Raw genomic sequence first — 25,134 nt, 5'->3', positions numbered from 1 at the left:
TGGCATTTTTAAGAGCATTTCCAATTCACCATTTGCTGTAATCACAAAGACATGAGGATTTGCCATGCCTAGCAGCAGGCATAAATATTTCTAATTAATTAAAAAATATTGTTAATTATTATCATGAATAGCATTGTGAAAAAATACTTATCGTAGGTAAGTAATCACTATAATGGTGTTCTGTTTACAGAAAAAAATAGGATATTCAGAAAGAAAATTGTGCACTCATTAATTAAAATGTCATTAATCATGCAATTTTATTAAAGATATTTCTGTGTTAAGGCTTGGATCATTTAGCATTGCCATGAAAATTTCAGATGTATGTTAAACGATGACTTAGAGTCTGACCTTGAGTTTTGCTTTACAGCAACTAGATTTTGATTATTGTAAACGGGTACAATATACAAAATTGAACTGAGTTTTGCATTTCCATTTATTATTGTAGCCAACTACTTGTATAAAATCTTATAATATATAATTTAAAAGCTTTATTTCAGTTTTGTTTAATCCTCTTTCTTTTCACCAAATTGATATGTTGTTTGGTTTTGGAAATATTTAGGTAAATAAGTTAACTTTACAACAACATGCCTGGCCATCATAGAGTAAAATATCTATCGCAGATATTTTTAGAAAATGTGTGTGCTTAATAAGCTATTACTGTACACTGGTCTTTGTGGTGTTGTCCCTTTAAGTTGACTTGCAGTACTTTATGAATGGGGTATTCAGTAATTCCTCCTATCAATATAAAACAAGAGAAAAATTGCATTTCTCAATGTTCTTATAGTTTGCTAAGCAGTGGACATCTAACCACACATATTTTATAGCAGTGAAACCATTTTTAAATCATTGCTTTATTCACAATTATTATTTTACATAATTTTAAGTGTATATCTCAACTGCTCAGATATAGCAGTCCTTTGTTTGTAGCCTCACACCACTTGAACTGTGGCATTTCACCTGAAATGGTAGCCAAAAAAAAAACCAAATCAGTACTCTCCTGTGTGTAATTACATTTGTCATGCAGGTGACCTTCATAAAAAAGTCATACAGACAGGCAAACACATTTGAGACATCATTTTTAAGGCATAAAATTACCCACCAGATCAACATCAATGCACAGATTATTAAGACTTAGCAGCTGTACTAAAAAACAAACATCTAAATTTTATGTCAGGCTAAATATATACATTTAAGACTGTCTGTTTTTATTATATTCATGGTGTGCAGCTCTTGTGATAAATGCTCTGAGGACTTTTTCAAACATGAAAATATGAACACCTAGTGAATATGTAATGAGTAACTCAATCAGGCTTGCAACTTCTGCCTGTTAAATGGGTTGTGATGAAGACTGACTACACTGCCCTCCTGTGCAGTCAGAACCCAGAGCTGCAGGCCACATGATTACCTCTTTTTTTCACAATGGGATGCAAATCAGGGCATTACTGTGTGATTGTGTGGTTAGGAATGTGTGAATGTATTCAAGTGGCCAGTGTGGGAAATTCACCTGCTTTTCTTTCTGATTTTCTGCTTAGATCTTTTTTTTTTTTTTTACTGAGGTGTGTTTGTGTGTGTTTAAGAAAGCAGAGACATCTTCAGCTCTTTGATAAATTTGAAAGTGATAAGTATCACCATTTAATCATCTAGAAGCGCAGAAATGTCAGAAACATCATTACAGAATGGTGTGTTTTTGTGGAATCTCATCAGTTCAAAAAGGCAACTATAAAAATCTGACTTAAGAAGAAAATTGATGACAAGCTGCATTCAGCACTTACTCTGTCAAGCTAAGCAGAGTCTGAGATTAGGATAGAACCGACAGCACAGTATGCACAAACTATACGGTGACAGTACTAGGCATCTTTCTATATAGACCATAAAATTTTGTCTTTGGTTATGTAGTCATTCAGATAGGGTTCCTGTCAAAAATTTAAATTAGACCCTCAAAGATATCTTGTAGTCTATTGAAGACATGTCGCAGCAACAACAGTGGAGGCTGGGCTTGTGATCTAAAATAAGAATGAGAGGAAATTTAATTAGATAAAGAAGGCAGATAAAGAAGAGACTAAAAGAGGTGCCATTTAGGGAAACGATAATAGAGTGGCAAATGCAGTATACACATACGTCTGTGTGTATGTGTGTAAATGTGGTATTCTGTTGGGGCTGAATAGGCAGAACAGACTAAAGAGAGCAGAAGAGACAGATTTTTTTTAAGTCCTGTTAAAAGCTGTCAGTGTAACTTCCACTTCTACCTGCTGCTTTGTGCCATCCTTTTTTTTTTTTTTTTACCTCAGTAATCATGACCAATTATAAAAAGCGAAGAATTTGAGTGAAATTTTGTTGTTTTTTTTTATTCGAAAAAACAGCCACTGAAGCAGTGACTACTCTTTAGCAAGTAGCAGAATAGAGTGGATGTGAAGCGATAACCATGTTGTTGGTTAAAAACTCTTTGGCTGACACCACAGTGTGCGTAGGTGCATTGTCACAGTGCAAGATCCATTTCTGGGTGCAGTTCTGGATGTATTTTTAACCAGACTGTAAGCATATACTACCTGCAAAAATTATGCTGAGTGTGTGCGGCACATGTGAATTCTGAATTCAGATTTTTGAATAACCACCACCACCATCATTAATTTAAAAAAGATCCATATATCAATATTATGTATATAAGCAGATGTTTAAAATATTCTGTTGTTCTGGAAATTTGGGTACTATTCTTTATTTTTACTACTTCTACTATTATGTTATTATAGCACACAGTAGATATAGCTTACACGTTTTTGGCTGCTGCTGATGTCCTACTACTGTAACAAGGGAAAACAAGCTTTTTTAATCCTAAATTAGAATCAAGACATGGACTGAGATCCTATCCAGTAGATAAAGTGGACATTAAAATGAACAAAAAAAAAAGAATGGAAGAATTTGAATTAAATCTGTGAATAGGTGTGAGAAGTAAATCATGACCTATGAGGCACTTGGCTGGTTCTACTCTTATGAATGAATATGAAATGCTGAGTAATTCTTTGCTTTGCCACTTATTACTCTCAAAGAACCATATAGGATAATAATAATTAAAAAATGCAGCATATTTTCTTAGACGTACATAGGCTAGCAAATGGAAAAGACATGGTATTTATTACATAAGAAAGAGGAGGTGGACTGCGCTTTCTCATCATTAAGCGCAACAGCGTACCAGCTGTTTTAGGATCAATACAAACACACACATGCAAGCACAATTGCAGATTGCTTTATTCTAAAGACCAGTGGCTATTTTACTCCATCCTCCCATCTCACACACCCTTGTGTATTAGCACCGACACTACGTTCCATCTCCCTTACGCACATCTCATTATCCATTAAGCAACACCTCCCCCTCTCCCACTCACACCCAGCTGGCACAGGCCTACATGACCTTCCCTCTTCCTCAAGGTTGAATAGCATGCAGCTCTTCGCTCAAGGTCTCTCATGCTAACAGTAGAAAAAAATGAAGGAGCATCAGACAATGGTCACACACATGTTTTCCGTAAAGTTCTCCTCTGAGGCGTTTGGGGTAAGAAAGAAAGCACTGATTCCTAGACGACATGCTTTCTCTCTGTCTGCCGTCCCTTTGGTCACAGGAAGCCATTTTGCTGAGCGTGCCATGTCATATGCCTCAATTCCTTATTTTTAGCTGGAATTGAAGAGTTCCAGGCAAATGCTCACACCCCCACATGCACATTAGCTCTCCTTTGCAGATACACACATTATCTCGTGTGCAGGCGTTTACACGAGCACAATTACAATCTGTCTAAGAACAACATATAATTGAGAATGTATAGCTCACACATAGATATTCTCTTGTTTGATTATATAAATATGTCTTTCTTTCAAACTGTAGTTGCTTTTTTCCTGTCCATTTATCATGCACACACACAAATATACAGCTATCCATAGGAGAAGAAACTAATATGTAATCTGTATCGATTTATATATTAATATAATATGTTGAATAATCATTGTGGCATTTAGAGCATGTAGAACTTTCTCGCTTTTAAATGCTTTACATTTCCTCAAATACTTTTAATACATTCATAAAACATTAATACCTTTAAAATTCAAAAACATATACACTTACACACATGCTTTTGACCAGGCACACACACACACACACACACACACACACATACACCACAGGCACATACAACCTACACAGATGCATAAACTATATGAGCTTCCAAACATCACAGCTATGATGGGTCACCTGAAAACCCACCAGCTGGTATGTTTCTGGAGGATGGGAGGAAGCAGAGATGCAGAGAACCCAGGATTATGTGTTGCATTTATGTTATTGCAGAGCATTTCTAAAATGCTGCACATGTAGTGATTTTGATTAAAGTGTTCTGCAATGGATGTTATAGTTTCCACTGCACCGGGGCTCGTCAGCCATTATAATCAAAACATCACAATTCTGTAGGTTTACACAGCCTAACTATTAAGATCTGCAAAATAAATTATTTAATGAGGACAAAATATGAAACAGTACAAACATTGCGTTCCGTGTCCACAAATGTGGCAATTTCCTGCAATACAAATACTCAAAAATCATAGCTGGCAGATTGTATCTTAATATTGACATTAAATGTACTAGATATATTAGATAATGTTACCACTATATTCCCTCCAAATAACATTTCAGGACTGCATAATTGTCTGATTTTTGAAGAAAACTTTTTTTAAGAAGTAAGTCTCTTGCTCCTAAGTTTCTAATCAGTGTAAAATACTTATTAGTGTAAAATTCAAAATCATATTCACAAAACACATACATTTCAGCAAACACACACACACACACACACACAGATTCATACACACACAGATTCATACAAATGCATATTGTACACTATATGGGCTTCCAAGCATCTCAGCTATGTTGTTAGATGATGACCTAAGGCTTGTTGTGTGCATGGGCAATGTGATCATGTATTAAATAAACAAAAGCTAGTTTCAAATACCACAATCTACTGGAGACTTTTTATGACTAGAAAAGGTGGAAGAGGCTACCAGAGCATGAGAATAATTCATGAGATTCCCTCCACATTTTGGAAATTTGATTTGTTCAACTAAATAATTTCTTATCCGTCAGACCATTCGAATTGTCCAGTTTTACAAAGTGAACAAATCCTTTCTTTTCTTTTTTTTTTTTTGCATAAGAAAAGTCTTTTGACCTCCACCCAATTAACCTGCTCTGATCCGCAGAAATTCACACATCTGTTTGCATTAGGTCAGTGTGCAGGTCTACACTTGTATCTGCTGTAATCCCATTAGCTATGATAAATTTCAAAGATTGTAACTTATACCTTAGGTGCTGTGAAATGAACTGATAAAATCACCGAGTAGATAGACGATACCCTATAGTATATCACTGATGAGAGATTGACTGCATCATTAAACTGGACCATTGAGGTCAGCAGAGGTGAAGCAAGAACAAATGTTTTGAAATGGTCCATACTCTTCAGGCATTGCTCAGAGGGCCCACCGTAAATTTGGTAGATATTTCTCTTACTAGAGCACATGGTTGCTCAATTGTACCCTTTATAATTACAGATACCTGATTTCAATATAATGGAAAAGCTACATAATAAAATGCAAAAATTGTTGCCTTTCATGAGTAGCTAATTACATAATGCGAAAGATTATGATTGCTATGTGATGTATTATTAATAACACTAATGATCATAAAGCTGTATGTGGTGCTATTCTACATTTTTGCTACTTTAAACAGCTGGTTATTCTGAGTACCGAGTTTACATTAACTCAAATGTTTTTGAAAATTATAAAGTGTGAAATTTATAGCACGGAAAATGAATTCAGGTAGCATAGACTTCACTGTCCTCTCTTAAAACGTTTACATTTACAGCATTTAGCAGACATTCTTATCCAGAGCAACCTACTGGAGTGCTTTACAGTTCCTATTAAAACATCCCAAAACATGATAGAACAAATAGGTCAGTGTCTAAGAATATTATTAAGCTCAAACCCTGTTAGAGAGAAGATTCAGGTCTTCTTATTTTTTAATTATGAAGATGTGGGTGTTCAGTCTTGGTTTGCAGACAGCCAAAAGAAATCCCTTGATCATGGTGGCCTAAAAAAGCCAACACAATGCAAATGGAAAGATGTGCTGAAAAATCACAAAACACTCTTATGAAAATGACACCATAATACAGGCATTTTAGAAATGCACTGCAAATTAATGGATGCACTGCAAGCTTAGCATACACATGTCAGCTCTGGAAGTGCACGAGACCCTCTGTACACTATCACAATATGAATATCAAAACAGTGGCAACATAACAAGTAAAACCAGTTAAAACAGGTGCTGAGCCCAAACATGTTCCAGCATGAAAATGTCCCTGTACACAAAGCAAGCTCCATGAAGACAGGGTTTGCTCTGGTTGAAGTGGAACAGCTTGAGTCCTGACCCCAACCCCACTCAACACCTTTGGGATGAATTTGATATATGTTACAGCAATAGACTGACTAAAGGAAAACACCTTTAATTTTCCCAGTGGATGCTGGCTGCTTTGAATTTGAATGGTGTACATGGTTCCAAACGCCTTGAAAGTAAGTAAGAACACTCTGTCCGCTGTCAGTATTCTCTGGAAAGCCTTCTGTTGTGTTAGTGGCTGGGTTAGCATTTTAGAATTATACCACAAACACATAGCTGAATTTGCATGTTGATTCATTCCTTCATTTCCAGTAAGTACTTTATCCTGGTCATATGGATCCAGATCCTATCCCAAAAACACGAGCCAAAGATACATACTGCAGGGAAAGAAAGCCCATTGCAAGACATCATACACAGAAATCAACACACATCTAGGGGCAATTTTTTTGAAGCTAATACACCTGCCGGCATGTTTCTGGGAGGTGGGGGGAAACAAGAGGACATGTAAAATTACACCTCACAGATATTAACCTGAGCTCAGAGGATGCATTTCTAAAATGCTGCACTTGTAGTGATTTTGATGAAAGTGTTCGGCAGTGCATCTTTCAGTTCGCAGTGCATTAGGGATCAGTCACCATGATCAAAGCATCACAATTTTGTATGTTTATACCGCCTAACTATTAATATTAAAATAACAAAATTCATTTATTGAAATATTGAAAGTATATGGTTTTACTAGTTAATATTATCACTTCATTCCTTCTAAAAAAAGTACATCACAACAGGAATGCATAATTGCTTTATTTCTAAGAAAACTTTTTAGAGAGCTGTGAATCTGGTTTGATGTCTGCTTGAGACTACCAGAAAGAAGTTTTACACCGCTTCTCAGAAACAGCAAGGCCTTTCTTTTGGCTCAGCATGTATTGAAACTGCTTCAGCAGTAGGTCTGCGATCTTTCAGAGCACTTTCATCAGAAGGAGAGTGAAATGATGGGAGGTGCAGGGAGGGAAGGTGTACAGGGAGCTGAGGAGTAACTGGAACGTGTTGTTCCTTTCCTGGTACAGTTCTCCTAGAGATCCAGACTTATCCTGCTTGCTTGTTTATTGCATCTGGTACCTAGTTGCTGTTTGCTCTTGATTAGTGCGCTGGATATGAATGAGATGCAGATGATGCTCTACTGAATGCTATGTGTATACACAAAGGGTTTGTCTGTTTGCTCTGGTCACTGTATGTGGAACTGTGTATTTTGGCTTGTTTGTGTGCCTGAAATATCCTTAAGTAAATATTGCAAAAACCTGCAGAACCTGCAGCAGGAGGAGTTTTTTTATTTATTATTATTTTATTATGTATTATTTTTTATTCAGGGACCTTGTTTTTGTGTGACTGTGTGTATGTTTCTTTTATGAGTTCCAAGTACTATGTGCTTTTGACTCATACTCATGGTTTTGAAGGAAAACTCTACCCTGAAACACAAATATATTTATATTGAAATATATAGGATGTGTGTAGCTATTCTGGTCCTAACTTGTTGGTAGTTGCTGTATTTTTATTATAAGAAGTGTGCTGCTGTGATGTCAGGGGACAAAAAGGTTTAGTAGGAGAAAAAAAAAAGAGCAAGAGCTTATTTTCTCAATCTCTATGTTCCAGCAACAGACTCATAGTTCCATAATGTAGTGCAGCAACTAGGATTGCCTAGTAAGCAATCTACAATATGACAAGCAAAACGGCATTGACAGTGGTATTCACGTAACAGCTGAGGATTTCAGAACGTTATCTATTTGAGCAGAGTGTGCAGATGAGTAGCTGAGAGAGCTGGGGAGAATAAAGACCTAAAGCGCTGCTGCATCAGTCTCTTTAAGTAGACATGTAATAATGGCTAAATCTCTCTGCCGCTGCTATCAGCACTGAGAGAATTGCAGAAAGCAGAATTTGGTTAACAAATAAATCCTGGATGCTGCTGAAGATCACATATTAATTATAAAAAGGTGGGTTGTTCCTTTAAATATCCACATGAATATGCTGTACATGCTTTACTGTGGCTTAACCACACCAACATAACCAAGCAGTACATATACTATGTCACATCACATTTCAATGTGCAGGTGTTTATGGACTCGCTATTTAAATAGCAAATCCAAACCAGACAACTGACACTATCCATTATATCCTCCTGGATGCAAAATCACAACAATGCGAAATATGTCTCTTTGAATGTACAGTCAAGTGTATGGCATCTACTCAGAATGACAACTAGAGCATGAGGAAAGGCGAACTTCATGTAGGGCTGTATGTTTATTTAAAAAATATCATTAAAAAGCAGAAACTGTGAGCCAGCACAGTTCCTCTTTGATGAAATGTGCGTGTGTCATGATCATAAAATCTCCTCCTCATTTCTGCTTCAGCTTCTGCAGCTCTAAATTTGGCAAGCACCTTCATTTTTTTATTACCCATTGAGTACTTACATAACATCTAGCAAAGGTCCTTTTTCTTCCTTTGTCTCGTTCTCTCTCTGTGTTGACGAGCCAATATGGAGGTCTAATTCTAGAAACATCCAGTCCCTGGGTAATTTAGTTGCAGTTTTAATTGTTCTAGGTAAAAGTGGATTGAATTCGAATGCATTACAAAAACCATGCTTTAAAATATCTCTTTCTCATGCATCATATTTTATCACTTAGTTAAAAAATCCCTGGCCTTGTGCAAATTAGCATGGTATCACAAACATACACACACACACAATAATTATAAATAATCAGGTGAGAAAATAATCCATGAAAAAAAACATGTAAGTCCATATGTGAAACATAACATGTAAAGTGTCCACAGGTGTACAGTCCAGGGTTTTTTTTTCTTTAAATTATCCACATGTGAAAGTCATGTGACTTTTCTGAACGCATCCTGAGAGAAAACATGTAATGTAGCTTTTTTTTGCCAGTCTCAAAACACACTGTTAAAGTGTGTGTGACCAGCAGTCGCTTGAGACACCGGGTGGCTTGATATAACTAAAATGTGACCAAGCAAAACAAAGAAGAGGTGTGAGGAAACCTGTGAGTGCATTTTGCTTTGTAGTTGTTTACAGATTCAGATTAAAGCCAGTTTGGCATTTGCACACAGTGAAATGTGAACTTTGACCACTGTTCACTGTCCCTTACTAGCCTGTGGCTAGAAAAGCTGTCCGAAATACGAGAACTCACAAAAAGTGTAGCTGTCTGGTGATGAATCGGAAGTCAAATAGAGCAGTGAATATCAAATGTAAACCAACATTAAAACCATACCTATAATGAGAAACTGTCTAATTATTTGTACACTAAGTCACAGTTCCGGGAAAAATGGATTTATTTTTCCTTCAAGTGGAGGAGACAAGTTTCCGTCATCTGTTGGTTGAATAAATGGGAAGCCAGATTGTGTAAAATGAAGATGAATATCCGGCAAAAGAGGTTTGTTGGAATCAGGATAGGGAGGAATTTGTGTTCCTCAGATGCTTTTTAAGTCAGACTGTGATCTGGCAAAAGCTTGGCTTGTCTAGTGCTGTTTCCAGTCCAAGTGATATAAAAGAAATAAAAAGAACTAAATATGTGCGAGTGAAAACTTATGCTAGGTTACATAAAGAAATATGGGGTGCCTGGTGTATGTTGGATCAAAATAGAATTTCCGACTCGACTAAAGGACCGCCGTCACAGTCAGGCTTTTAGCAAAGAAATTGGTGCTGGTAAGTCACACTTTCTCAGTGTACTTCACACTAACAGAGACTGGCCATCTGTACAAGTATGCATGTGTGTGTATGTGTTCTCTGCCCTTGTGCTGACATATCAAGGCTGATTTATGTGTTTGTCCTTTCTAGTCTTCTCTAGTGAATCTGGCTGCCATAGAGCAATCCTTAATAAGGGTGCTTTGAAGAAAGGATCGATGTGTAGGTTAGATGTAGGAGGAGATGCAGCATGAGCAATGCCGCAATGCCAGACATAACGAATGACTGAAACCAGTGACTGAAAAATCATTAACTAAAAAGGACTCAAGTGCTTTTAATGCAATTAAGAAAGCAACCTATATGACCTATGCTTCCTTTCTGGCTCATTGCATCAATGTACACTTTCGCTTCGCAATGAGACGCACACACACAAATAGATACATTAGATACTTAACAAATAAGATATTTTTCAACAGGTGTTTTATGGGGAGGACAACATATGCTATATAGCCAAAAATTATATAGTTATATGGCCATCACATGCATATGTGCTTCTGTTGCTGTTATAATAACCTTTACGTTTCTGGGAAGGCTTTCCACATGATTTTGGAGTGAAGCTGTGGAAATTTGTGCTCATTCAGCCACAAGAGCATTAGTGAGGTCAGGTGTTGATGTTGGGTGAAGAGGCCTGGGGTGCAGTCAGTGTTCCAGTTCATCCCAAAGGTTTTCAGTGGGGTTGAAGTCAAAACTGTGCAAAACTCTCAAGTTCTTTCCCTTCAGGAATTTTAAAGGTACAGCATACAAAGACATTCTATACAGTTGTGTGCTTTCAACTTTGTGGCAACAGGTTGGAAATGATGCACATATAAATGCGATTGTCAGATTTCTACAAACATTTGTCTATGTAGTGTAGATTATTATGTATAGTGTAGATCATTTCTACTATACTACTACTTTATAATATCTATATATGGTACACATGATTTAATTAAAAGAACAAGAAATAATTTGGTGATTTGGAGAAACCCTTTACAAATCCTTGCCAGGAAAATCTGTTTCTCTTGCATGCCTGTCCTGTAGTAGTAAAGCCAAGGTAGCTGAATTTGTGTTGAGGAGCTTCATCATTTTCATCAAGCAACAGAAGCTGAGAAATGAAACATCTTCAAAAATGGACAAGTCCAGTTACTAGAAGAGAGAGAGAAAAAAAGAAAAAGCTCATACTGAACGAAAACATACCTGAAAACATTGATTACATTTAGCTTTTTCTTATCACGTCAGGAGGATAGGTTCAGCAAACTCGGAAAGGACTGGTAATGCATGTGTGTCCATTTCTATGCGAGGGAGAGCGAGGACATTAGCAAAGAGATGAACACACAGATGGTGCAGTAATGCCTCACAGGCACACTCTACATGGTACTTTTCCACCTTCCTCCCACACCAGAATCTATCTCACATGCATGCAAACTCTCTCACACACACTCACATTCTTTTCTGTTCTCCTCCACACAAATACACACATCCCAGAATGTTTATTTCTCTAGAGAACAGTATACCACAACCAATTAAACATCAAGACGCTTCAGGCACCATGATGGATGATTCTGATTCTCCTCATTCTGACACACTAGGCAGTTTCCTTCTTATTAGAAGATTAGAATACTTTTTTATTTCCCTTCATTCATATTTAATTCCAAATATTTGAAATATATCTTATGTCATACAACAGAACCATCAATCTGAGAGAGCAAAAGTGCACAGTTTCTTTTGGAGAATAAAAACATAGACAACGCTCTGTTGAGTTCAACTAAGGGTACAGAATGTGAAGTAACTTTTATTATTATTATTATTATTATTATTACTTCTTGTTACTGTTATGTTTATTTTTTTAAATTTATTGTTATTACTAAAAGGTTGCTTGAGAGGTTGCTGGTGGCTCAGTGGTAGGTTTTTCACCTACCATGCAGAAAGCCCAGGTTCGAGTCCCAGCCAGTGCCCCCACCCCAGCCACTGGATGCAGTGCCGGTCCCAAGCCCGGATAAAATGGGAGGGTTGTGTCAGGAAGGGCATCTGGTGTAAAACTGGTGCCAAGTTGTTGTGCGGACCAGTTGGTCTGCTGTGGCGACCCCTCGTGCACGTAGGGAGCAGCCGAAAGATCAACTAAAAAGTTGATTGACAAATCAAACTATTTCTTTTTACCGAACTATGCATATGAAACTAGTTACATCTATGCATGTTTAAAAAAAGAAAATATCAATATATATGTAAACATGTTTAAAGATATTTATGCACATTCTTATTTAGAGATGAACACATCTGATCAAGATCAGGAGAGTTCTGGCAATCAGTTCATCAGCTGGCATATTGTGTGTTTATAACATGATTTATTATGCACATTCTTATAATTTCTCTTATTAACTTTCATAATGTTCATATTTATTTCTGCTTTTCATAATAAGCAGAGTTAATGAACTTCTGTTAATGAACCAATCTCACACAAGCTTCTGTTAATGAACCTATTCACTCTAAGACCAAATAAATGAGCTCAACCATGTCATTAGCGGTTATCATTTTCTGTCACTATCATTTTCCTTTCTGTTTTTCAGGAAAGTAAATATAGGAATGCTGACTATTGTAAGGAATGTTCTTGCAAACATATGTATGTTAAAATGCAGTGGAATTGGTAGCAGCACTTTGGTTTGAATGGATTCTTGGTTGGTTAGCATTTTAGCCAGCTTACCTGTCCAGCCAACTGATAGTAAGTGACAAGTACAGCTATAGCTATCACTTAATTAGGTTAAGTAGCTAGTTAACTTTGTATTTTTTATGCTAGTTTCATTCATTAGGAAATAAAATAATAAGTCATTTTTAAAAAAAATCCAGTGACCTTGGTGTCACAGTATGGACCAAGCAAAATTAGTGATAATGTGCTGTATTTCAACAGAATTACTTTGCCTTTTTTAAGTCTCTTCTTTATTTTAACTCAAATCTTCTTTAAAGCTTGAGACATGTATAAATCAGGTTAATCCAATAATCTACATTTTCATAACTGCAAAGATGTTTGTTGTGAATACTGTGCTGTGGTTTTAGCTGGTTAGCATCTTAGCTGAATAAATAGCATAGCACGTAATGGTTAAACAGATACATGAATGGTTTGTGCTTCCTTGTATTCTTCTCCCTTGTATTCTTTATTTGCCAACTGTGTTTTCTGGAAATTCTGTCCCCTAATGGCACAAAACCCTGCTGTACATCTCACCAAGAGTTTTGGCTTCCAGTTTCCTCTTTAGATCCCTCATTAGTGTATTCCTTTTTTAGAGCAATTACATATTACAGAAGAACTTCCTGTAATTTGAAATGGTTTCAGGCAAACTGCTGCAGTCTGGCATGCATAACAGCTACTTGGTTTACATAAAACTTTTGGCACAGACAAAATAGTTTAATTATAATCTTGGTGTCTTGGGGTAATATATGCAGCCTATTTGCTGCCGGAGGTAATTTTCTTTTTTTGGAGCAAGGATTAGATGTTGATGGCCCTGAACATTCACTAGTTCTTTCAAACACGGATGCTGTTTACACTGTCTTGCTTTCAAGCTGTCATCTACATAACACCTGTATAACTGTCTTACTTTGTGGACGTCGCATTTACTCTGCTAATTGGCAGGGGTGATGCATTTATGTTATCTTTAGCCCTGTCATTGAAAATCCACAATGCATTTATGTTTCAACTTTGTTTCAATTCACTACACACCTGATCCAGGTAAACAAATGCAACTGGGATTAGCAGGCTCAGGTGTGTCAGGAGCTCAAATAGAAAACTGTGGACTGACTGGAGGCCCTTCAGAACTAAGCTAAGAACCCCTCATTTTGTTTTCCACACAAGAGAAAGGCCACACCTCTGTGGAAGAGATTCTTGACTTAAACTGTGTGGTTCCAAAATAAATAGAAGAACATGTCAGTAGCAAACAACACAGTGTATTTTGTTATAGAGATATAAGTCATGTCAAGAGACTGAACTGATTAAGAGTATCTAGACTTAATAATATCTCTTAGTTCATCACTGAATTATCCCTTTTATCTTCTCATTGCCCATGGGCTCTTTATATATTCTTTAAATTCATTGGTTCTGGAAAATATGGGTCTTCTCAGATTGGAAAACTTTATAGCAAGTCATTAAAAAATAACTTTTTATCTCAAGGGAAATATATAAACGAAATCTACATTAAAGGAATATTTATGGATTTTGTTATTTGGCCTACATTCCTCTCTCTCTCTCTCTCTCTCTCTCTCTCTCATATTGTATGTTTGTGTTATCATTGCTTAGGCACTGAGGCAGTTTTGTGTTCTCTCCCTCTCTAGATCACCAAGCAGCAGCTTCAGACCACCAAGGATCGCTTTGAGTCTTTCCTCAAAGGAGACACTCAGATTGTGGCAGATGAGGCCTTCATCAATGCAGTTCAGAGCTACTATGAGGTACACACAAAATCCACCATTTTGTTTGCTTTTACAGCACTAACTGATCAGTATACTTTTCAGTTTGTATTGTTGTTTCTTTTACTTTTAGTGTGGTAGTAAAAATGCTATGTGGTGGATGCTGTTTAATCTAAGGTGATATTTGATTATAGCTTTTTACTGTCAGCTTAGATGGGCAATAATGCTGCAGTGCAAGAGGATATATAATTAAAAAAACAGCCTTTGGACATTTTATAATGCTATAAAATTACTCATAGTGTCATTATGTTAGAATTGCATTTCATTTTGTTATCTCATAGCAGCAAATGCTTAGGCATATGACTGTATAAGATAATTAACATAGACGTGACAGCTCTAAACAGCCCTCCTGGGACACAAATGACTCTTTTTAGCTGGTATATAAATGCATACACTCTCACAGACACACAAACCCAGTGAGGAAATTTGTATGCTTAATGGTTTCACTCATTAAGTATTGTTGTGGTAAGGTTACTATGTCATTATATCATTCTCTGGTGTTGCTATGGTTTGGGCTTCTGCAGTTGCTAATTAATCTGCTGATAAACGCAATGTAGAATCACAGTAGTATCTAAGACAAAGATTATTGGATTATGCTCCAGTCCTTGCAATTATGAAGATACTGCATCACCTTTTTATGAGCATCATTGTTATGGAACCGTCTTCTTTCTTTTTGGGGTGGGGTGTGGTGGGGGTTGCACTTAGCCCCCAAAACTATTTAGCTCAACCTACTTAGATTTTTAGCTAATTTGCATAATATGCCAAACCTATTTTTGTGATGTAGTCAGATAATTTATGGCATATCTTCACTAGAACCATGTCCACCATCAGCCAGTCAGATCATAGCAGGCACACACACACATATAGGGTGCTAGTTCTGAAAAATGTACAAAGACACACACACACAGGAATACTGATGCATTTACAATGAAAGGGTGTAAATTGAATCATTAAATTAAAGTGCATACATTAAAATACAAGCATAAACCTTTGGTCTCTTTGTAACACAGTAGGTGTCGGATGTAGGGCTGAAGTATTATCAACACCCTGCACTGATGGACTCACTGTTGTTTGAGCTCAGACAGACACACACACACACATTCCCCAGTTACACACACTGCGATCACGACAGATCGGCCATCACTTCACAGTATCATGGCACAAAATGTGTGTGTGTGTGTGTTATGCGTCAGTGGTAGCACAGTGTTAACATGCAAACCATTTGGCTTTTGTGACCAGTATCAGAAAGTAGCCAAAGTAATGATACAAATGGTTTGATAGATTTTGATGGTAGTACTAGTATTCTGTCTCATATTAATAATCATAATCATAATCAAACAATGCATCTTGATCTGTATATCAAACTTGAATTAATAGGGTGACACTTTAACCCAGTGACATGGTCACCATGGCACTGGGTTTCTTCATCCAGAAACAGTTCATTACATTAAGGTAGTTTGTAATTGTATACACAGGTAGAAAGAGGCATGAGGCAAATCAGTGTTTGGATCGTTACCAGGCAGCAATTTAGAGTCTAATCTGTCTTCCTGAATACAGCAGTGGAGAGGGACTTTTAAAGTAGGGAAAAGCAGCTGCCAGCTCTAGCAGACCTTCCCAGTGTGGAAAAAAACAACATAAATCACATTTCACTCGCAAGACCATATAACTCAATTTGAGACATGGGTAGGAGACAGTGTGTGTGTGTGTATGTGTGTGTGTGTGTGTGGTTTGGGGGAGGGTGTGGGGGGGATTTCCGGATGTTAGTCAGACCCTTTAAACCTCACTCGACTGCTACTGCAGCAAGAACAGAGAACAAATCACACTTTTTTTTTTCTCTGCCTGTTTTCAGAAGGGAAAGAGAGACTAAATAATTCAGAGAACAAGAGAGATGGCGAAAGGTGGAGAATTTGTGGCTTTATGCAACATTTCTGCTTTCACTAGCTGCATCATTTCAAAGCTGTAAAATTTTAAAGTTTCAATTTCTTCCCCTGGCTTTAATGACCTTGCTATATTATTTCAATATATTATACAGACACAGGCAAATCCGTCATAGTGTAGAATATTAAACCAGAGTCCAGAGACACAATTTTCCCAAAGCATATTGCAGTTGGATCATTATTGATTTAAATCATTACGGAGATTACACACTGATTCAAGTGCACTTTCCAGAGAAGCAGTGCTCAAAGGTTCATACAAGTGCAAGAAAATAATTCTCTAAAACACACCATTTTGTAACGTTTTGCTGTCTGTTTCCCACAACTAAACCAGCATGCCTTCACTACATCATGTGATTAACAATAAGTTCATAGAGCTTACTTGCAAATATTTTATAAGCTTTATTTCTTTACAAAGTAAACAACAATTTAGAAATCATATAACTGGAAGAATTAAGTGCCACCCACTGGCACCTTGTTCAAAGATGCCACCATATGCATATATGTAATATGTTCAACAAATGTTAATCCTCAAAAGTCCTTATTCATGCGATTCAGTTACATTATGTTGAAATCCTAATTACCTCCATGACCAGGGATTTTAAAAATACTATTTGACAGCTGATTTTGTTGTTATTATATTTTGTGGTCAAAATGGGAAATGCAACAAGCACTATTAGAGGCCCATTGGGGCACAAATCACGCTGGGAATATGTTCAATGGAGGGGATGCAGCCAACAGGACAATTAATGACAGAGATTGCATGTCTTTTTCTTCCAATTTGACATAATTTAAAATTACTCAGTGGTTGCCAAGATGATGTCTATGGCAAATAATTGTAAGAGTGTAAGTACACCTAGTGAATCTATAATATACAGAACCCTTTATATTGTAAGATATACTGCAAAGATTGAAAGTGAAAAACAGTGGGTTGTGGAGTGGATAATGTCCGTACAGCCATGCTTCTCACATAAAGGAGACAAATTTGTTTTCTAGTCCCTGACATTTTTATGGCTAGATTAAGGCCTTTTAGTGTTTTTTGAGATGTAGTGTGTCCTGAAAATCTTGCTGAAACCTGGCAACCCTGGTTAATGTTATTAGCTCTTCTCGCATGCAGCAATAGAAACACATCAGCAGTATTAAACACAGTTGAACAAACACACAGGTTTGTCTAAAACCACTGAAAATGAGGTGCTAGGCTGTTTGCTGAATGACTGTATGTTGCTAAATCTCACAGAACTGTTGTGGAGATCCTCTAAAGATTCACAAGATAATAGGCATAGTATAAGAGTGAGCCTCCTGACTTAATTTTGTTTGATTTCTGTTGTCCTGCTTCAACAAAATATATGGTCATGAGACACTGATAGAGCTACTATGAGTATTACGTAAAACTATTGCTAGTACTTGACTGTGGTGAAAGCAGTATATGCAATCACCTTGTTAGATACTTGATTTTTCAGGGATGAGGTAGTCCAAGTAAAAGGTTTAGAGTTAATGTTTATCCATGTAATCAGCCTCTTTAGACTTCTCTGACGAGTCTAAGTATTTAGAAGCGCTGTTGCGGTGTTCATGAACAGAAGGTGATGCCTTTCAAAAGTAATTAGCTCATCTCTTGCTGTATAGGAGCTCTCATGCTGTTTCACCTGCAATCTGCAGTCTACCACATGACACTGCACACTGTCGCTATACAAAGTATTTTCAGTATTCTGGAAAGTACATTACATGAAAGTATTTTAATACAAATTATATGAACTCGCATTTATTGCTTTTGGACTCCTAGGTGTTTCTCAAGAGCGATCGTGTGGCTAAAATGGTCCAGACTGGAGGTTTTTCTGCTGTCGACTGCCGCGAAGTGTTCAAGCGCCACATTGAGAAGCGAGTACGCAGCCTGCCTGAGATTGACGGCTTGAGTAAAGAGACGGTCTTGAGCTCCTGGATGGCCAAGTTTGATACCATCTACCGTGGGGATGAGGATCCTCGCAAGGCTCAGCAGCGCATGACAGCTAGCGCTGCATCTGAGCTCATCCTCAGCAAAGACCAGCTCTATGAGATGTTCCAGCAGATCCTTGGCATCAAGAAATTTGAGCACCAGCTGCTGTACCAGGCCTGTCAGGTAAGTGTACTGTTAGAGCCACAGTAGAGAGGCAGGGAAGTTTTAGTTCAGTTATACTGTACTCTAAACCTAAAGAGATTTCAGGCTATGGACATTGACATTTGATTTAATTTGAACTGTATAAAGAATAAAGAAAACAAATCCTTCATGCCTGTAATGAAAGCATGCTGGGTATTCTCAGGACAGGGACACCACATGAATAAATACAGTTGGATAGAGACACATTCTGAAGAATGCAGTTCAGACAAAACATAAATTCATTTATTAGCCCAACAGGCAAGTAAATGTTTTCCCCTAGTCCCCTGTTTTGGTTGCCAAAACTTCCAATAAGTTAAGTCCAAATGCAGTAACAGACATAATTTACCTTAAATGTTTGACAAAAATACAGAATGCGGTAGAGAAATGACTACTTGATTCCCTGGAACAGAAAATGTTTTGTATACGTTGACTTTTGAACCCTATGCACTGTTCTGAAATTGTTCAGAAACTGAGTATAGTCATTGTTTCTACATCACTAGTTCTCCTGATTCTAGAAATATTGTCTTGCATCAAGCTTCGTAGAGTAAGCTATACATAGTAAAAATATTCCCTACTAACAGCTAGACCTCTGTTATTGGTTCACATGCAGCAAGTGGAGGAAATATGAAAAAGTGTATTGTGTCACACAGCATCAGGATTCTGAGGAAAAACATAAACCTTTTGGGATGTGTTATCAAATGATTTTTTTTTGTTACAAAAGTCAATAGGAAATAGAAGTTTTTCATCCTGTAGTTATTGGAGAAGTGAAGTAAAAAAAACAAAAAAACATTTTGCTCATATATCACCGGCTTACTGAATTTCATTTAAAATGTTAAAATGAATATAAAATTAGCAGCCTGAATATGTAATCTTCTTGTAATCCTGGGTTCTGTCTGTGATTTGTCCACCTCTGTAGTTGCACAGGGAAGCCTGGTAAATGTATTGTTATATAAAACAGAAACATAACAGAATTTTGTTACTGTTTCTGTTTGTGTCACAGATTCATAATTCATTTATTCTGCTCATCACAAATTTTACAGGATTTAAAATGAGGTCTGATAATATATATATATATAAAAAAGTGTTAATATATTCTTATTCTAAGCAGCCTTGGTGATGAAACAAGAAGCCAAGACAAATTTATATTTCATGAACAGTGCAATGTATTTGACCACACTTTTCTTGAAATATCAGTCAGTTGCATTTAATATGCTCGATCTTATAAAATTGTGTTGAGTCAGCTAAAAAGATCAGGTGAAAGCTTTTGCAGTTGTTCAAAGGTATCCACACTAGATATATTTTCATCCTTAGATCCCTGAAGCATGAACCAATCCAGACATCTATTTTTATCTTCCATCAAGCAAAGCAGGCAGACTTCAGGGATGAGTCAGAGGCTTAGCTGTCACCATCGCTCTGCCAGTTAGTGACAGCAAAAGCATTTTGCATCATAAAACTATAATGACTGCACTACAGAGAAAAAGCCTGTGTTGAATTAAATCTAAAATTGTTCATATGAGTCCAGACGACCACGATCACGGTACTTCAAGACTGTAGATTGTAATTCAGCACTATTTTGTTGAGGTTGGGGAACTATGAGGCTTAGTTAAAAATTTTAAGGAAATTCGCCTTAAAATGCTCGATGGTCTGATGTCCTGTCTATAATATCAGCTAATTCACTGGATTGGTGGGTAAAATCAATGCATGTACCCCACTGTTAAACTAAACACAGTCTAACCTTTGTTTAGTCAATAGCTTGCCTCTGTCATACAGTGTATTCACATCACTCAAAAATTAATTAAAAACACATCAAATATGTCTGTGAACCTTATAAATCAAATAGTGTTTGACACATCAAACCAGGCTTGTTTACTTTTTGTGAGTGGAAAACAGCTCACTCACCCTCTTTTTTTTTTTCCCTTGCTCCTATGTTGGTCTCAAGGCCAAGCGTAGGAGGATTTTTTCTCTCTGCCAGCCAATAGACGACTCATACACCACCTGGAGTGTATTTAATGAAAGCACAATCACATGTAATTGGCAGAAATTGTCTGGCACTACGCACACACAGCCAGAGCAACTGGGCTGATGCCTGCCCCCTCACACGCTAACACACACATTCACATCATCACAAATAAAACAAGTGGTCCATCATCTTCCATTAACAAGCTCTTCATCCAGCAGGAATTTCAGTTTCCGAATGCTAAACAGCAAGAGAGAGAGAGAGAGAGAGAGAGAGAGAGAGAGAAATGCTGGAGTCAAGTTTTGTATTATTGTTGACTCTGCACATTATGGTACTGAATATTGCAAGACGCACCCTTGGTGAGCCACAAGATCGAGGAAAAGGTAGCGTATAACGATGATGACCTACATATGCAGTTAATGAGACCACCAAGACACAAACAACTCTTGCTGATCCTGCAGATCTGTATGGCATTTATTACTGAGGCGTAACACACAGCTACTGACAAAGCAGCATGCCTTTTACCTGAGCTTTGGAAAGGAATTAGTGTTTGGTATTAATTGGCAGCTGAAAACAGTCAAACTGAATTCCTGAAGTTCTTGTGTCAAAATTTTTCAAATAAGTCTGGCACTGAATATATCTATGGAATCCCCTTAAATTTTCAGTGTATTATTCAAATACTCATCCTAAATCATTTTATTCATGAACTTTTGTGAATTATTCAGTTACTACAGGAAAATTAATAGTACAGATATGTAGTTAAGCAGTACAGTGGCTCAGTGTACATGGTCCCATGGTTCAGTCCTGTGCTCAGGTTACCGTATGTGCAGAATTTTGCATGTTCAGCAGTAAAGACAATGGACTACTGATCTAAAAGTTCCCAGGGCCACCAAGCTGCCACTGCTGGGCCCCTGGGCAAATCCCTTAACCCTTAACTGCTCAGTTGTATAAATAAGATAAATGTAAGGTGTCTGCCAAATGCCATAAATGTAATATACCTGTACATTTTCTCCATGTATTCATGGGTAGTTCAACTGGCTAGTCTGATTTCCTCCCAAAAACTTGTTGTTAGGTGGATTGACTACTCTAAATTGCTCATAGGTGTGAATGTGTGTGTACACGGAGCCCTGCAGTGGACAGGTATCCCATACAGAGTACATTCCCACTACATGTCCTGTGTTCCTGAGATACAGCAAACCAGGACCTACCGAAACCCTGATCAGGATAAAGAGACATTATTGAAGATGAAAAAATAAAATAGGTGTTGGAGAGAGGAGTGTCTGGACTCACCAATGGTGAGTTTTAAACATTTATTGATATCCACATAAAACTGTCTCCCAGGCATTTTTACTTCAGACTTGGGTTTTCTACCAGAGCAAGATCTTTTGCTCTTTCTTGGTTTGCACACTTCAGGAGTAAGATCAATGCTGTCTGCATTTTTCTAATCTGTTGGAGCCATTCTTCTAGCTCCAAAGTCACACCCTGGAGCAAGCCAATGGCTTTACTTCATGTACTTTCTGGTTTCACGTTCAATCCCTTTTATTCCTTCTGATGTTATCATAACTTATAATTGCCAAGTCTATAAACACTCCGGTTTTCTGCCCCTTATCAGCTGTCACCATACCTGGTTGTTTCACTATTACTTGTTTATTTGTCCAGAACTAGTAGTTGCCTGTTTATTTGTCCAGAACTAGTTGTTGCCTGCCTGTTGATCCTGCTTGCATCCTGTGACCTGTAATAATATACTGGATTATCTCTACACAGTCTGATATTATTCCTCACTGTTTTGATCGATCCATTATACCCTGAGGCTGATAATGTATATAGTATTGTGCAAAGGTCTGAGACACAGGTATAAAATATCTGAAAAGCAAAGATGCCTTCAGAAAAGGAAATAAAAAGTTTATAAATATAAACAATACTATAAAGTGTAGTGAGCAGTAAAAATAGAGAGAAATCAATACTTGCTGTGAATAAAGACTTTCTTTAAAATATTATGAACACTGTTAACAGTTTTATAAGGAAACCTGTAGGTAGATTATTACAAACGTACAAGAACTTGTCAGTTGTTCTGGAGACTTCTTATCTTAACCATGTACTGGACTATATACCTACAAAGCTATCGAGTTTCTCTCTGCTTATATGCTACTAAGGTAGAATAATCTTCCAAAATATAGACTCAGCAGCCACTATATTAGGAACACCCATACACCTGCTCAGTAATGCAATTATTCAATCATGCAAATGAATTTAAAGAGCTGCAGTTAAAACATCAGAATAAGGGACAAGTATAAACCCATCTGGCACCAATAAACATACCATGGTCAACAAGATCAAATTTTCTCTCTCAATCTGATGTTTAATATGAAGATTAGTTGAACCCTTGACCTGTATCTGCATGATTTTATTCATTGCAACACTGCCACATGATTGCATGATATAATTGGCTGGATAATTACATGTGTCTGCAGCTACACAGGAGTTACTAATGAATTGGACAGTGAGTGTGAACAATAACAAAAATCTAGAATATGTAAGACTACTGTATATTTTCTCCAGATATCTGTTGAGTATCATAAACTGATGCTTTTGTATCAGATGTTGTGTCCTTCATAAAACTGTAACGTTGTACTTTTTTCTTGTAGGTCTTCAGTTTTTGACTGAATGTTTATGAAAATAAGGTGGGGGGGGGTCCTTACCTACCCAGAAACCATGGCATATGCTGTTATCTATAGATATCTAAAGGTTTTGACACAGAAAATCTTTAAACATCATATGTGTTTAGCACTATATCTTGGTGGAATAGTGTGTAAGTGGTCGATTCACACTCATCTCCCTGCCGTCATGAATATTTCCCCTCAAGATCCGCTTCGCAACTCCCTCCTCTCTGCAGCGCTCTTGTGCTGATTGAATTAGTTAACGACTATCAACGGAGCCTGAGAGCAATGAACACGTCAGTCTCTTACTATATGTGAAGAGGCATTAGGATAGTGTTTGAATCCACTCTTTCTCTCTCTTTCAGTCCTTCATCAAAGGTCAATAAATCATTCAGGTTGCTTGGTCACCACACGTTATTAAAAACACTCCCTATTCTTAAGGAGTATAAGGAAACCGAGGATTAAAAACTTGAGAAAGTCAGGCTGATATAAGTGTGAGTGTGTGTGGGGGAGGGGATACTTCTGATTCTCCAGAAAGAGGATCAACGTGATGGACAGGAAAAATGTTTGTGGGTGTATTTGTGCAAGTCAGAAATGCTGGGAAGAATTGATGTAGACTTAATAGAAGACAGAAAAAAAGAGAGTGGCTTTGTGCAGCTAGTGGCTGGAGCTAATTACGTGCTCCACTAACCAACAGCTCAGAGAGGACCACAGGGTTATGGCACACACACACACACACATACACACACACACACACACACACATTGTTAGGATTCTTCTCTGTAGTATAGCTCTGTGAATCTGTCAGTGATTCACTGTAGATTGTGTTGCAGTGTAGCTACTACTCACCTAATTATTAATGTGGAGGTCATTAGTGACATCTGGGAACCATCTAACTCTGTCCCTAGCCCTCTGTCTACCTTTCTACCCTATTCCTTTCTTACTGTTTCTCTCTCTCTCTCTCTCTCTCTCTCTCTCTCTCTCTCTCAATTTACCTTACCCACCAGCTCAGAAATATGTCAGATAATAGTAATGAAAAGATTTCAGGCCAATTTTCAGTCTCTGAGCACAGCACACAGTCACAGCCAAAAATGGTTAGGGACAGGTAGGGATACATTGGCTTTCCAGTGCAAAAACAGATCTCTCCGTTCAGCTAGCTATGTAGAAATTTAATGTTTCCCACTAAATCCCAAGGACCATATTTAAAAATCATTAGCTAACTTAATCATTTCCAAAATGCAACCAAATCAGTGAACTGGGATTTAAATTTTTCCAAAGCAAGTCATTTATTTCCATTCAGTGCTGCAAAACTATCACAGTTTCTGGGTATCTTTTTCACACTTGGAGTACGCCCCCACCTTAAAGCGCCTGCCTAAACACAGCGTTTGTTTTCTGCTTCTGTTGTGCAATTGCATAAAGCATTTAGGTTTACTGTAGATTCCTAGGGGGTTCAAGTGCGAGACTGTGTTTTTAATCTTGTTATTTGTGGGACGCTGGTTTTCTCTAGAACCCTCAATGACTACTTAACTTCACAAAAATATTACCTGTCAATGTATGACTCAGATTCAGGAAATGAGGAAAATTTATCTCACCAACTTCTGCTCCAAAGCTATCTTGTATCTCTTTAGCAAGTAGCCAACTCCTACATGCATGAAACGCTACATTTCAAAGCTATTTATCATTCTTCAGGAGGGTGTAAACAAAAGTAATAGATGCCAGATCAGCCATAATGTGGCTTATAATGTTAACTTATAATGTTTCCAGTTTGACACCATATTAAGGTATAGGAATTACCATGTGTCACCAGATGCAACCACCTGTGACAGCTTCCCTCTTCCTACTCTCACATACACAGACATTCAAAAAACAC

General features: G+C 37.3%; 1 protein-coding gene across 17 annotated transcripts in view; it reads left to right on the top strand.

Moving 5' to 3' along the window:
• The window catches only part of cadpsb (Ca2+-dependent activator protein for secretion b), a 74,745-nt gene that overhangs the window by 2,468 nt on the left and 47,143 nt on the right, over positions 1-25,134 (top strand). For all 17 annotated transcript variants that reach the window (XM_058403314.1, XM_058403312.1, XM_058403318.1 and 14 more), the window contains exons 2-3: positions 14,454-14,567; positions 18,300-18,632. In XM_058403314.1, coding sequence (XP_058259297.1) covers positions 14,454-14,567; positions 18,300-18,632 — 447 coding nt within the window. The remainder of the gene's footprint in view (positions 1-14,453; positions 14,568-18,299; positions 18,633-25,134) is intronic.

This window comes from Hemibagrus wyckioides, linkage group LG11 (assembly GCF_019097595.1).
Source record: "Hemibagrus wyckioides isolate EC202008001 linkage group LG11, SWU_Hwy_1.0, whole genome shotgun sequence".
NCBI lineage: Eukaryota > Metazoa > Chordata > Actinopteri > Siluriformes > Bagridae > Hemibagrus > Hemibagrus wyckioides.
This window is presented reverse-complemented; position numbering and strand designations above follow the sequence as displayed.